General features: G+C 40.7%; 2 protein-coding genes across 2 annotated transcripts; both read left to right on the forward strand.

Annotated features, from left to right (window-relative positions):
• Window positions 1–653: 653 nt before the first annotated feature.
• BIOF (biotin F) lies at window positions 654–7,973 on the forward strand. The gene is made up of 11 exons (XM_077381807.1): window positions 654–988; window positions 2,620–2,762; window positions 2,844–2,951; window positions 3,180–3,418; window positions 3,508–3,549; window positions 3,754–3,841; window positions 3,981–4,114; window positions 5,449–5,537; window positions 5,814–5,964; window positions 6,064–6,132; window positions 7,671–7,973. The coding sequence occupies exons 1-11, from the start codon at window positions 748–750 to the stop codon at window positions 7,813–7,815; spliced, it is 1,449 nt and encodes a 482-aa protein (XP_077237922.1). The 5' UTR covers window positions 654–747; the 3' UTR covers window positions 7,816–7,973.
• A 1,675-nt stretch (window positions 7,974–9,648) lies between these two features.
• LOC143878153 (pentatricopeptide repeat-containing protein At3g16610-like) lies at window positions 9,649–12,132 on the forward strand. The gene has a single exon (XM_077380460.1). It carries the CDS (start codon window positions 9,649–9,651, stop codon window positions 12,130–12,132), a length of 2,484 nt encoding a protein of 827 aa, XP_077236575.1.
• The last annotated feature ends 4,149 nt before the right edge of the window (window positions 12,133–16,281 follow it).

The following is a 16,281-nucleotide window of genomic DNA, read 5'->3' on the forward strand; positions in this document are numbered from 1 at the left end:
TATTTTTTTGCCATAGAAGATCCAAGGCAACACCTCGCAAATGAACGGTTTGGATCAATCAACACACGAATTTGAATCGGGCATTTCTCATTCTCCCGTCTCCACCTATTTCGTCTGCTATTCGGGAATGAGAATGGTTGCCCAACATGTCTTAATTTTATATGTTTAAAAAGACACCAAATTAGTTCAGATTGTGAGCCCAAAGTGGTTGCCTCATGTGCTTTTTGCCTACACAACCCTAGGTTGTGGGATATCATTAAGCACGTAGAGAGGCCTCACCCCAAAAACCATGGTTGTGCATAGCCTTCTGCTTTGCCTACTCAACCCTAGTTTTTGCCAACGCTAAGGCAAAACTCAACTCAACTCAACTAAGCCTTTGTCCCAAACTAGTTGGGGTCGGCAAATGAATCTTTAGAAAATTTTCATGAAGAAGGTGAAGGGTCTACCCCGGCCCAAATTGGCAAAATAAATTATTCAAATCAACTTATAAGAAGCAATAGAATTAAGGGGGGAAAAGGCAAAACAGTAGGCAAAAGCTCTAAAAAAGTGCAGGCAGGCCCATGGAGAAGGCCCACCCCTCATGTAACTACCGAGTACTGACCCTTTTTCTCTTCGAATTGTCTTATGCGGCACTTGTCTAGAGTATGGCGGTAGTAGAGATATAGACCGGTAGCTGAGAGATTCGGGAGTTAGAAAACGTAACGAAACTCTCTCTCTCTCTCTCTCTCTCTCTCTCTCTCTCTGTAAATGGAGTGCTGGTGGGATTACTGGGTTGATGAGGCACTAGCGAGGTTGCATTCTTTGAAAGTCCTCCGATCTCTCAGACCCATTTCGCTTTCGGCTAATAAATCAAAACCCATCGAGGAAATGAGCAATGCCAACGATTTCGAGACGTTTGATGGTTTGCGATCGTGGGATCGATCTTCTGTGGAGGTCGAGATTGATGAATCTACTTTCCAGAAATGGGTCGATGATATTCCTAGTCCTGGTACGATGATCAGATCAATTTCCTCATTTTTTTCACCTCAAATTCAAGTCATATACCTTCCTTTTCTCATTCCTGTTTTATAAATAGAAAATTGTGATACAACTGAAAATATATCACTGCCCAAAATACAGGGAAGAATAAACTGAAACTCAGAGGAAGTTTACATTGCAAGGTTCAAGTTGGCTTAGAATTTGTTGGGCATTTGTTTTAAGTTCCAATAGCATGTGTTTTACAAATGGAAGCTTTGTTGTAGGATTCCAATATATCACCTTTTCATATGCAACATTATTGGTGTTAAATCAGGCTATCAATGCATGCACTAGCTGACATCAGTTCATCCGAACATTGTTTGGACTTTAGAAATAGTTTGATACATCACTTAAATGATAAAATAGGAACCTATTTGGATCCTTTGGCAAAGTTAAGGAGAAAGATTGGTGATCTATGTTGTTTTATTGATGATATGTGTTGTTTACTTTCTTTTGGCCTTCTCTTTGTTTCATTTCTTTTTTGTCACACAACCATTTCTTAACTAATTTTTTAATTTAAGAGCTTTCATGTATTTGGGCCAATTCACTCATGTAATCATACACATTGATGGTAGAAGACAATGTTACATTTTCTATTCACCTTAACTACTGAGTACTAAAGACTCCTTTTGGTTTCATAAGGGGGCATGTTCACTACAAACTATCAACACTCTCTTAGATTTAATGGAAAGCCCTTTTTTGGGTGTCAGATCTAGCCTGTAACAACACATGGGATAGGATCTTATAATTATTCCAAGACTTCTCTAATTTTATTCACCATTATGTATTCTTTATTTTTCCTTTTAGTGGGTAATAAGAGAATGCTTTCTTTTTTATACATTATAGATAGGGAAGAGCGTGGTGAAGAAAAGCTGTAACAGAAAAAAAATAAATCAGTGAGAACTTTACAAACCCCAACTATTGATATATCCCATAGATTTAACTATGTGCAAGGTGTGATTCATTCAGAAACAGAAAAAAGAAAAGTAAAGTGTTAAAAGGAGATCCCCCCAGATGGTTCTATTCCTTATGCTTCGTAACTTTAAGGTATTTGCAAAATTTGCATACATCTAGATGTCACATGACCAAATAATTGCTGTGAACCAGCTGTTCAAGATATTTGAATACATAGGAGAAGGTAAATCCAGATTTTATTTATGATTTTTTCTTTGTTTTTCCACTTATATTGGTAGCATGACTATTTGTTTTGCTTAGTCAGCTGCTAAAAAGAAAGATGCTTTGTCATGACTGCACGATCATCACATTCTTCTTCAGTATATTGATTGGCTTGTTATTTATCAAACAGCGATAAAACTACTTAAATTCTTTTATTTTCCAACATTATTACATATTTTCTTCTGCACTTGCTCCATGTTGAAGATTTTGAGGACCCTGTGTTTTCTGTCTCCAATTTTGACTAAAACTCACTGTTGTATAATTGAATGATTTGGATCTGATTAAGTACTATTTCTCTAAACACTAGATTAATGTGATGGGTTCTTTGTTTCTCATATCAACACCACTGCATTGTTACAGATACTGACGAACAGATGGACCTGTTGCTTTGATGCATTTCAAATTATGATAGTTTTGATTTTATAGGGGATGAGGTTATTTCAAGAGATCGGAATGTGGATGGAGAATTGGGGCCTTGCCCTTACCAATTGAAAAAGCTACTTCTCTTCTCAGGAAATGACTATCTGGGATTGAGTTCTCATCCGGCTGTTCGGCAGGCTGCTGCTAAGGTGTTTAAGATAGCCCACTTTTTTCACTGGTTTCGTTTGTTATCCTTGCCACTGAGACTGTTTTACTGTCTTCCATTTCAGACAGCCCAAGAACATGGAATGGGTCCAAGAGGTTCTGCTTTAATTTGTGGTTATACTAATTATCATAGGCTACTGGAATCATCCTTGGCAGATTTGAAGAAAAAAGAGGTAATAAATACATATCATTTTTAGCTTTCTGAAGTGACAAAATTTTCATAAAAGCTACTTATACCACATTGTACGAAATTATAAGCAATTTCATCTCTCTTTTTGTTTGCATGTGTTTCTCTTCGGAGTTTAGTGGTCTTATGAACTTCTCACTGTAATGCCAATTATCTCACTATGATATGATAATTATTTAAAAGCTGGTGTATGTGATCCCACCTTTTGTTTCAGGATTGCCTTCTTTGTCCAACTGGGTTTGCTGCCAATATGGCTTTAATGGTGACACTAGGAAGTGTCAGCACTCTTTTATGTGCTGGTAGAAAACCATTGAAGGATGAAAGAGTTGCGATATTTTCAGATGCTCTGAACCATGCATCGATAATTGATGGCATTCGTCTTGCTGAGCGGCAACGAGAAGCAGAGGTCTTTGTGTATAAGCACTGCGACATGGCTCATCTTAATACTTTACTGTAAGTTGAGTTTTCAAATCGAACAAACTGGTTTCCTTCATCTAAAAATTTACACCATCTCATGTCATTGCATATTTGGGACGAAACAGATCAACTTGCACATTGAAGAAGAAAGTGGTTGTCACTGATGGGTGAGCCATGTGCAGCTTTTCCTAGCATATATATATATATATATATATATATATATATATATATATATATATATATATATCATTTTTTAGTTTTTGTTGCACTAATAATAGTTAAACTGCTTAGAGTATCTGGCTAATCTGCCTTCTCAAGCGTCTATGTTATGTTTTGGTTAGTAAATGATTGTGGTCGTTCCTGTCATGCAGCTTGTTTAGTATGGATGGAGATTTTGCACCACTAGTTGAACTTGTGGAGCTTCGCAAAAAGCATGCATTTCTATTGATCATTGATGATGTAAGTGTGGCTTATAGATCCAAATAGGGCTACATGGTGTGGGTTTTTTTTTTTTTTTTTGAATGGCAAAATAGGGCTACATGGTTGTGCCATCAAAATAATTAGTGATCGTCTTCAGACCTCCTAACACTTGTTTCAGGCTCACGGGACACTTGTTTGTGGCAAGAACGGTGGTGGAGTGGCAGAGCAGTATGATTGTGAAAATGAGATTGATATATGTGTTGGGACTTTGAGTAAGGCTGCAGGTTGCCATGGTGGGTTCATTGCATGCAGGTAATTGAATCCGTGTCTCTTTTCTTCCTCACAAATGCTCATAAAAAAAGCATGCTAACAAATAAAAAATATTGGAATATCAGGCACAATGAAAGACAATACCTACCAACTAGCATCATGTTTTACATACCATCGATGCTGGGCCTCAAGTTCCATGAACTCCAACTATTGCAATTTATAATTTCTTGATTTATATCCTTGTCAATGTTGAATATTTCAACATTGTTAGTTGTTTTTTCATTCTTGATATTCACTCTGTGCACCATCTTTGTCTTTCTCCAGTGAGGAAAGCATTTTAATGCTTATGGCTTGTATGAAGTCATCGCCTACTGCACATGTCTATATTTTCTCACACAACTTCTCATTCTTGGTTGGCAATAAAGGGAAAATAGTTAACATGGTCCTCAAAACACATAAAAGCCAACCCAACATCCTCGAAATAAATACAAGGAAACCATCCAGACAGTGTGTACCTACGAAACTAAAAACTGCCGAAATTCAAGCCATATGCCATACATTCACATAATTCCTACGAAACTAAAAACTGCCGAAATTCAAGCCATATGCCATACATTCACATAATTTGCAAATCTATGGATATGGAGTAACATAAAATATCTGAAACCGATGCCATATGCAAGCAGTCAAGCAGAGTGGACTTTGAAGGGGACTATAAAGTGAGGAATTGTTTGTTGAAGTGGACTCTCCTACGTGGAAATATCAGTTTCTTGAAATAGGAGCATTGATGATAAAAAAAAAAAGCATCTATTAGTCATGCTCTGAATACAATAAGCCTTGAATAAATACTACACCGGTGTGAGGGTACGGTGCAGATTTTGTCACAATGTACAGGTTATGGTGTCCTCCCCCCACCCCATCCCACGCAAACAAAAAAAAGGCCCTGGAAGAAATTACCAAATCGAGTATATTACACTCTAAGGCAGTATATGCATTTCCTTTAATGGTTTTTCGGTCCATTACCAAGTTTGTGGAGAAAGTCAATACAGTGACCAGGGTATAGTAGTTATTCAGGGGAACTTATTAGAAGATGCCATAAAAGGGGTCAAGGCCTGAGCATTCTTTCATGAGATTTTTGTAACACTTGTGGGATTGCCATTTTCTCAAGGCTACTACATATTTGTCCTCCTATTGTATATGCATCATCCAAATCGTTTCATTGTCACACTCGATTGAAAAGCTTATTTTAGAGCATTCAAGACAAAATTTATCACAATTTTAAAAATTTGCCCTCGGCTTTATCCTAGCCCGGTACTACTATAGTTTCTGACTTGATACCCATGTGAACTTTATCCTTGTGAATGCCAATTGAACAGCAAAAAGTGGAAGCAGCTCTTACAATCAAGGGGTCGCTCGTTCATATTTTCAACCGCTCTTCCGGTGCCAATTGCCGCTGCTGCACATGGTAATATGTTATTTTGCTTCATGCATGTTACTTTAAATCCTTTGATTTTCATTTCCATTCTCTGTTTCTATTTCAAAGTTATGCTAAAAGTTGGATTCTTGATTCTTCTGTTTGGTAATAGTTCTTTCCATGTTAGCTTTGTTGCCCTGAATGTCAAAATCAATGTCATATTGCATGCCCCATGCCTGCCTAAAATCTTAGATCTAATGATAATTCTCCCTTTTGAATTTATACGACCTACATCAAATGTTTAACAATTTTCACATAACTTTGCAGCTGCTATTGTTGTGGCAAAAAAGGAGAACTGGCGTAGAAGGGCAATTTGGAGTCGAGTGCAAGACTTCTCCACTTTAGCCCAGATTCACATCACCAGTCCCATTATCTCTCTGATCATTGGGGATGAAGAAACGGCACTTCTAGCCAGCAGGTTTTTCTTGTTTCATCCCCCACTTTCAACCTATATTTATTTCCTTCATGTAGTCTAGTTATTTATTGCAGCTGCCAACCGCTTGTTTGTCATTGACAGGCATATGCTGAAAATGGGTTTCCATGTGACTGCAATTAGGCCTCCCACCGTTCCTTCCAATTCATGCAGGTATCTGTTTCATAGTTTATGTTATCTATTTTCTTTTGTGTAGCATGCCATTGTGTTGATAGTCTTTGAGGTTGTTCATGTCAAAAATCCTTATAACTTAGACATGTGAACATAGTGCCAGCGTTAGGCAGAAACACGAAGCTTATACAAGGAGACCTTGGAAAACTTGAAACATCAACAGGCGTTACAGTTACATGACTATATCCAAAATAGGGGCTGATATTTTCACCCTCGTGCTTTGATAGATCCATCCTCTAGTTTAAGCTTGGGGGGTTTTACACGGCGCCCCTTGTAAAGCGCAAGCCATCCACTGCAGGCCATATTCAAATGAAAATACAGGTACCTCATTCCTTCATTGAGAGTTTAGGAACCTACCTCTAGGCAAATATTCGGGTGCATGACAGTTAAATTTGTATTTGTTGTTGTAGGTCCATTTATGACCCCAAAGTTAGGTCTAGGGTGGGAACGGAGAAAGGTACTAGGTTTTGTGGGGATCATTGGTTAGGAGAGTCCTTGTTACGCTATGGATTCCCAGTTCTTTATCTTTTAGATTGGTCAGTAAACTTCGGAGCAATCTTAAAAGAGTTTGTGACTATATGAAGAGGATGATGGATGCATCCACGTTATACTTAGCAACTGATAAAAGGGCTTAGTTAATAGTTTCTTCTTGTTACTAGGACTCCTGTTTATGTCTTACTTTCTCATCTTGATATCGACAAAAGAGTTTGGATGCTGGATACTCAAGGCATCTTTTCAGTGCGTCCTTTAGTCTAGAGTCTAAGTGAACTGGCAGATAAATTGGCAAAGGAAAGCTCGATGGAAACCATCAAATTCCAGCTAAAGTTCCTAAGTCCTTCGGTTGCAAGAATCAGAAAAGCAAAACCCGAATTTCAGCTGGAAAGAGTACATTGAGCTGATAAAAATCTCCAACAATTTGCTTAAGAGTAAAACACCAACATCCAACCAAGAAACTCCAGCTGATAACCCAACTTTAAGCTGGGTCAACCGAAAAATCCCAACTCTTAGGTTCATTGATTTCCTTCAATACCAAAGCAGAAATGGAAATAGCAGACACTGAGATCAAACTTTTAAAAGCCAGCATTTCAAGCTTCCAAGCTATTCAACCGGAAAAAGAAGCTCAAGAACAGCTCGAAAACCAGTTCAGAAAGATGAAAAAGAGGCTTGGTTTGAAGCAAAACAAGGAAGAGAATGCACCAATAATGAGAAACAAAATCTATCCATTAATAGGATAAATTGCAGTTTGAAAATGACACACGCCTTAACACATAACTATAAGTGTAACTAAAGAGAGGAGTGCCATTATTGAAACAAGAGCGTGCAAATATCATTTCCCTTTTCTAAATTGCTCAATTTGATTTTTTTGTTCTTTCTCTGTCCAGGCCATAGTTTGTTCCCAACCTAGAAAAAGCCAATAATTATTAGCCTTACCTAAAATAGAGCTTATAAAAAGACTCCCCTGTTTTTCTAAGGACACACCCCTTCTATTTGTGCTAATGAAATTTGTTTGCTTGTTTCAGGTTGCGGGTTACGCTAAGTGCTGCACATACATACGATGATATAAAAAGACTCACAGATGCACTCTCTCACTGCATCAACTTCTCTTCACCTCTTAATCTCAACCCCACCACTCCCAATGATGGAATAATAATCTCAAAACTCTGAGACTCTTTCCGTGGGACCCGCTCCCAATGGGAGTGCCACTATTGAAATAAGTGAGCGTGGATATCAATTCCCTTCTATTCATTTTTGTTTTGAGAAAAAAAATTATGACTGATCATTTTTGTTTTGAGAAGAAATATGACTGATGATCTCTCTCTCTCTCTCTCTCTCTCTCTCTCTCTCTCTCTCTCTCTCTCGGGCATGAACGGATCCACCTCGAATCGGATCCACCTATTTCTTAGTCACGATACATTCAAATCTGTTATTGGTCGGATCGAATTCGGAGTGTTCTTCAAATCCTACTTCCTGCATCTTGGTCACAATCCATTTCTTGAAAGAAAAGTCCTAGTAGGTCCTACTTACATTTTACACACTTAAAACTCTCATATGAGGACGAGGGAGAGGGTGAGCATAAGCTTATGGTTAGTGAAGGATCCAGATTTGAGAGATGAATGAAAAAACACTAAAAATAGGAATCATTCAAAAAATTGCATATGGCTTATTTTTACCAAAATACCTTTGAAGTTATACTTAAAGCTATAAAAATATTAGGAGGAATGATAGAATGAAGGGCGCCCTTGCAAAAACCAACTTCAAGGGTGCCCTCATTGGTTAATAGAAGTGCATTTGTGATGGCCCCGAAAAAAGTTGATGACGCCATGAAAAGTGGAACGGCCTTGACTTTTGCTGAAATTGACCAAAGGGGGCATCCTTGAAGTTGGTTTTTGCAAGGGCCCCTTCATTCTATCATTGCCCAAATATTAGAGGGTATTTTCACAAAGGGAAATGATATCTGCGCCAAGTGTTTCGATAAACAGGCGCTCCACTTGTTTGTCGCGTAGTATTTAAAGGGTTTAAAGAGTTTTTTGAGAACCATAATATCCTCTGATATCCCTTTAAATAGTAAACGACAAACAAGTGGAGCACATGTTTATCGAAACACTTTGGGGCAGATATCATTTCCCTTTCACAAATTAGTATAATAGTAGGGCGATGATATTTCCACCCCCCTGCAGTATGCATTCGCCCCATCTGGAGGTAGTGACCGCTGGCCTTTTGTGTCCTACGTGCCCAGGGAGAAGCATTAAAGCTGCCCCATTGTTCACGTTATAAGGGGTTGAATGCGTACTGGGGGTAGGGGCGGACATGGTTCGGGTCCAACCCGAGGAACCGAAGGTTCGGTTTGGTTCTAGATTTAAGCGGTTTGGTTCTGGTTCAATTTTTTGGGAACCGTAGGAATTCGGCTCGGTTCTGAGTTTGGGATCCTGGGACTGAAAACCGAACAGGATAATATTCCCCCAACAAATAAAATCACCCCCCTCCCCCCGACCCCCACAACGGTTTCCGCGAGCATGGTTTACGTACTGCTTGAGGATAAATTCACCCCCCTTTAATGTTTTTCTTTGCCTTTTAGACTTAACGAAAGTTACGAAACCCTAGTTTTCCTTTTATCTCCATCATAGAAATCCCCAGATCCTTTTATCTCCATCATCTTCTCCGTCCATCTCCATCACAGAGACCCAGAACCAAACCGAAGCGATCAAGTTCGGTTCGGTTCCAATGGTAAGTGGTTCGGTTCTGGTTCCAAATTCTGGGAACCGATAACAATTGGTTCGGTTATGGATATAGCCCATAACCGAACCGAACCATGTCCACCCCTACTAGTAGCGTGAAAATATCATCGCCCTAATAGTATCAGATTTAGAACTGTCCTGGAAATATGTCTAGATCAAGTTCGTTTTAAGTTCGGATTCCGGTTCATTGAACCCCCTACTCTTACCACTACTAGTTCCTCTCTCTCTCTCTCTCTCTCTCTCTCTCTCTCTCTATAGATTCATGGCTGCAGCCAGTCCTCCTCCTCAATCCATCCTAGTCTCCCCTCGTTCAGCAAACCCCAACACCAATGCCACTCTTCTCATTACCAACACTGCCATGCCCACTACAACGACCCATCCCAAAAGTGAAATCACTTCCCTTCAACTCCACCGAACTCCCAAACCAACAACACCCCTTACTTCTTTCACTTTCCACAACGAATCATCACAAACACATGCCACCCTCGCCGACACCCTCGCCTCTACACTCCAACAATGCGCCTCCGCTCTCTCCCTCCGCTTTGGCACCCAAATCCACGCTCAAATCTTCCACCTCGGCCTCTCCCACGACCTCTATCTCTCGAGCCAGCTCCTCTACTTCTACTGCCTCTGCGCCCAACCCGACTCAGCTCGCACCATCTTTGATTCAATCACTCCATCTCACCTCAACACCTTCTTTTGGAATGTCATGATTCGCTCTTACACCACATCTTCCCAATATGCCAATGCCATCCAACTCTTCTCTGATATGCTCTTCGCGGGCTTTCGTCCTAACCAATTCACCTTCCCTTTTGTCTTAGACTCTTGCTCTCACCTCGGCTTCCTACACCTTGCCCAACAGATCCACGCCCTCATGGTGGTTGCCGGGTTTCAGCACGACGTGTTTGCGGCCAGTGCTCTGTTGGATGTGTATACGAAATGGGGCTGTTTGGGTGATGCGTGCAAGTTGTTTGATAGAATTCCTGAACCAAATGTTGTGACTTGGAATTTGATGATTTGTGCCTATGCACAGAGTGGGTTTTGGGTGAAGGCTTTGGAAGTTTTGGATCTCATGGGCGAGTTGGGTCATCGAGTTGACGCGAGTAGCTGGAATTCAATCATTGCTGGTTGTGTTCGTCGTGGAGATGGTGATTTGGCATTGGAGATTGTTAAAGAGATGTTAGTGGAGTCTTCTATTAAACCCAATTTGGCCACATTCAACACTCTCCTCCCTGCAATCCCCACCTTCTCTTCATTGGTTCGGTTGAAAGAGTTCCATGGATTCACGACAAGGTGGCAGGGCATAATTGGTATTGAGTCTGTAGATGATGAGAGGTCGTGTGCCGCCATTGCAGCTGGTTATGCTTACCATGGATGTATGATCTATGCATCTCGATTATTCAATCGAATCAACTCAAGAACTACCCAACTGTGGAATTCAATGATTTCAGGATACATTGATTGTGGGCTTCCTAATAAAGCCTTCTGCATCTTCCGTGAGATGGTGACGGAATTCAGCGGTGAATTCAAAACTCTCTCCAAGGTTCCTCTAACTTTGCTCCTCCCTGAATGTAGTCCATCATTCTTGACTGGTTTAGAGATCCATGCTCATGCTTATAGAATCGGTTTAGAGTCCAATCTTTCAGTGAATAATGCTCTCATAGCCATGTATATTAAAAGAGGAGATATAGAGTTGTCCGAACGAGTCTTCCAACGTACACTGGAGAAGGATGTTATTTCTTGGAACACCATGGTTTCGGGTTATGCCCGTCTCCATGATTTTGATCAGGCTTTTGACGTCTTCCGCCAAATGCACTCTGAGGACATGAAACCCGACGAGTTCACATTCAGTTCTGTCCTCAGTGGCTGTGGGCACTCGGCAGCTCTTCGGCAGGGGATGGGGGTTCATGGCTGCATAATCAAGAGTGGATTTTCTGAAGATTACTGCATAGTTCACAACTCTCTCGTGGATATGTATGGGAAATGTGGGTCGATAGAAGAAGCAGAGAAGGCCTTTGATGAGATGACATGTAGAGATGATGTGTCGTGGAACACCATGATCTCCTGTTACGGTGCCAATGCTCGACCGCACGAGGCCTTTTCACTTTTCGAAGAGATGCAAGAGAAAGGATGGAAACCGAACCGGGTCACCTTCATTGCCCTATTATCAGCGTGCAGTCATGCCGGCTTGGTTGATGAGGGCCTACACTGTTTCAAAACCATGTATAGAGAGCATGGGGTTATTCCGGATGTCGAGCATTATGCTTGTGTTATTGATAATCTAGGAAGAGCTGGTCGGCTTGATGAGGCTTACCGATTGATTAAAAGCATGCCTATAGAACCTGATGACTGCATTTGGGGTGCTCTACTTGCGGGTTGTAGAATTCATGGGAACATACCTCTAGCTGAAGTTGCAGCCAGATATCTGACTGAAATGGAGCCCCAGCATTCTGGGTACCATGTTTTGCTTTCCAACGTATATGCAGACGCTCGTCGATGGGATGATGTGGACCGAGTCCGAGCTGTGATGAAGTCCAAAGGTGTGATTAAGTTTCCCGGATGCAGTTGGATTGATGTTAGTGGTGAGCTTCATACATTTTTGACAGCAGATAAATCTCACAGAGAATGCTTGAGCATTTACCTTACCCTAGATGGGTTAACAGAGCAATTGAAAGTAGAGGGCTATGTCCCTACCATGGACATTAGATCCTCTTCACTTGATCAATTGACAGGGAAGATTTATTAAAAGAGAAATTTTTTTATAGCTGGAGGAAAACAATTGGCGCTTGTTGAATTTGATGAGGCTGGACAGTCGGATCATATTGGTTGCCAAAGGTTCAAGAATTGTTTCCAATGGTAGCCTGCAATTGGATAGTTAAAATAAAAGTTTAATTTAGTTATTCTTTTTCAGAAGCCTCTGGTCATAAGTTAGGATTGATCAGTGTAATTTTTAGTGTCACATCCACAGTGGAGCTCATTGGATGAATGATCTAAATCAATGGTTCAACCATCGTCCTGGCTTATATACCCTCATTTGCAATCGCTTGGAAGAATTGGTGAATCATATGTTCATCCATTGTTCGTTGGCTAGGTGGGTACGGAATGCTGTCCTTATGTATCTGTTTATGATCTTGATAGTTGGAGATGTCATCACCTTGGGGATAAAGATAAGGTTATTTGGCATATGGGTCTTATGTGGTCATCTGGTCCATATGGATTGAAAGAAACCAACACTTATTGGTGACAACGAGTAGTTTCTAATTCTAAAGATCAGTATACTTCAGGTGGATGGGGTATCTTTGGAGAAGATTTTTGAGATAACACAAGAATTCTTTAGGAAATTGTCAAAAATAGATCCTTAGGGCGACGAGATGGAAACACCCAAGTGATAAAGTTGAACTTTGATGTTTTAATATCTAATCCCTGAGACAAAAGGAAAGGGCAGGACGAAGGGAAGGGGGAAGAATGGTCAGAAGTTGGTCGGAGGACTTGTTATGCCGCCATTGCCAATATCACAATTTCAGCTGGTGGAAAATTTGTAGAATATGCAATCGACCTGTGACGCATCAGGCTGTGGCGAGAGCGGGGGTCAAAAGAAATCGAAAGAAAGATAGGGGGAACTGGCAATGTCTCCCCTGCCAGTACCTCAACTTTGAGTGGCGAGAAAACTGTTGCTGGTGTCGCCGAAGTAAAACCCCTTCCAAGTGGGTTCCTCGCTCCGTAACCCGCCCCCTAGCCTGCCCAGTTTTGAACCAGAAGGATGATGATCCATGGCCTGACACGGGCGCTATATCTCAGAAGATTGGATGATCCCCGATATTGAGCATCTCGGGTAAGGAAGTGGACGCTCGGATGGAATCCCTAAAGACCTTTGGTTTTGGGCAAAAAGCACTTGGAACATTCCATCGCTACAATGCCCATGTATTTTGTCAAAAGACGAGCTTCTTTTTATGTTCGACTCTGAAGTACAGGCTTCAAGGTTATTTCTAATAGTCCTGAATCCTTGGCACCCCTATCTGAGTTCGCTTACTTTGTGGAAAAAGGAATTCGTCCAAGGGGAGGAACCTATGTGGGTCAACCTTTATGGCATCCCTCTACATGCTTAGGCTATATCAACGGTGGAGGCCATAGGAGGTTTGCTTGGTAGAGTCCTAGACACAAGATTGGAAGGAAACTATCAGGCACTGTATGAGCTTTGTCTCGGTCAAAATTCTTGCTTTCCGACGGATTGTCTCAGGCTCCTTTGCTGTAATTCGAATTTTAAACCAAACCTATAGGATTGGTATTAAAATCCCTGAGTATTCTGGATCATTTGTCCCTTTGGCCCGATGGGTGCCTCCCGGCTGTTTGGACTCGGCCCGATCGTGGGGTGGGGTCGAGGCCCCGTAGTCTTTTCCGCCCCCTCTGATTTCAATTTTCAAATTTCAAATTTTGTTGTCGGCGCGGGCCAGCCTAGGTCTTGTGAATTGGTTCCTAGCTTTTAGGGTCTTTGGCTTTGACTTTAATTTTTTAGGGTAGTTTCGTTTGTTTCCTTGTTTGGGGGGTCTTTCCTTTTTCTTTTTGGGGTCACGAGGCGGGGTTCATTTGTCCTCTCGCTTCCTTTTTAAAAGACTTTTTTGGGTTTAGTTCGTTAGTCGACTCTAGGTTTCTTCTGTGTTCTGCTTCTTCGCGTCCTTCTCGACAAGTTGCAGCTTGCTTCTTGGGGCGTTTCCTGTTTTGGTGTTGGGTCTGGGTCTGGGTCTGGGTCTGGTCTCACAGTTTATATTTTGAGAATGGAAAATCAGGACGTTTCTCCTAGTTTGTCTGTCTCCTCTGAGGACAGAAGATTGCGCTTATCTACAGAGATAAGGATTCTGGAAGACATATTAAGGAGGATGGAAGAGATGGTTTACGATGACGGAAAGACCGTTATAATGAACCCTTGGCCCAAAGAGGTGGCTGATGACTTACTCCGAAAGCAATGGGACATCTTCAGGCAAGAGACTCAGGAATGCCCCTTTACCCTAATTCATCTCACCGGGTCATTGGAGATTAGGGTAACCCAATCGCCTCTCTTTGCACATCCTTTCTTTAAATTCCTTTTGGCAGAAGAAAAAGATATGAGGAGACTTATTGGGAAGCCAACAAAATTATTAGTATTCGGCAAGTGAAAGAAATGATTGCGGATAGAAATCTCCCTAGCCGTCTGCAGCAAAGTTCCGGATGAGCTTATTGCAGAAATGCCGGCTTTTATGACTCAGCACATCCTGGACAATCTTGAGAAGTGTGCGGCTTAGGATTTTTGGGGAGGAATTATCATTCCGGCTATCTAGAGTTTTTTGGGTATTCTCAGAAGGACAGTTGAAAGTTTTTGGAGTGCATTAGGAGGTTTAAAGCAAGCAGGGTAGAAAAGAAGAAGGGATTTTATGTTTGTTGGTTATATTTGTATGGTTTGGTTTAATTGGAAGTGGATATGTTCATGCCAAAACATGTTTGTTTCTTGTATTGCAGGCTGGGACTTCCGGTCCCGAATGCAGTTTGAGAATTAATAAAATTTGTCATCTTTCAAAAAATAAATGAATAAAGTTGAACTTTGATGTTTGCTTTTTGGGAAACATGGGGAGTGACAAGATGGAAAATCCACCGCGTCAAGTGACAAAGTTGAATTTTAATAGTTGATCCTTCACAAACCTTAGTTCCAGCGGTACTGAAGGAGCTTTTAGAAACCTTTTTTGGGCTGATTGATGTTGCGGATTCAAAATGAAGTGAAGGTCAGAGTGCTGTTCTCGGGAATTCTTTTTCGATATGGAATTTAAGGGTATCCTTCAGTGGGAGGGGAGTCTAAAGTTGTGTTTACTATAAGAAAACAAAAGTGTGAAAAATAACTAGATCATTGCTAAAGTTGGGAGAACTGATGTGATCCATACAATCAATATCATAAGTAGCATATCTGTGAATACTTTTTTTTTTCATAAAACTGGGCAGGAGGGATTTACTTTCAAGGGATTTGCTAGGGAATTTTTGTGGAAAGCCATTTTGCAGCTCACTTTTGCAAGACAGAACAGCCACCTCAGATGAATTAAATGAATAAGAGAAAATCAGCTAAAAAGTGAGCCTGCGTGGCTGTTCACTCCTGCAAAACTGAGATGGCTTTCCGTGAAATTGGCTAGCAATTCCCTACTTTTAATGCCTCATGATTGCTAAGTGGGGAAAGTTAAGTACTGATAAAAGTTACTATTTTGCTCCCCAAAGGATGAATTTGATAAGGTATAAAATGAGCTTGGAGGCCTTTAAAACCGATGCAAGTCTCACTCCCTTTGTCCAAAAGAAGTGCAACTGTAAGCCAATTTGTATCACTACACACACAACCCGCACCTACTTGACCTGAATGTCCATCAAAATCTAATTTAATCCAAACACTAGACGGAGCCGAACACTTGAGAGATATTTTTGCTTTCTAATTTCCCCCCCAAATGATGGACTTCCAATTCCTAAGGATTTCTTTTGTAGATTATATTGACATTTTCTTATTATTATTTTGAATGATCATTTTCTTATTATTATTGTGCCCAAGAGATAAGTTCAATCTTTGTGTCCAATATTATTCTACCCAGAGTTCTACTCTGTTGTTTGAACATCCTATTATTTCTCTCATTCCAAAAATAGAAAGGGTTAAACATTTTAATTAGGTGAATTTCACTTATGCTTGGCTTTACTTTTTGCTATTAACCCGACTAAACCAATGTTTGAGGGAGTGGGTTTTTCAGGTCAGCACTACCCACTGAGGAAGTCGCGAGAGAATCCTACAGAAATGTAGGGTTCCATTCTGCTTTATCTTAGTACCATGTAATTGGAAACCCATTTCCTAATATGGAGTGCTCTTAGATCTCTCATTTTCCTACATATCTGAAATGTA

Source organism: Tasmannia lanceolata, unplaced genomic scaffold (genome assembly GCF_043159265.1).
Source record: "Tasmannia lanceolata isolate RefF3 unplaced genomic scaffold, GAP_Taslan_0.1 ptg000006l, whole genome shotgun sequence".
Taxonomy (NCBI): Eukaryota; Viridiplantae; Streptophyta; class Magnoliopsida; order Canellales; family Winteraceae; genus Tasmannia; species Tasmannia lanceolata.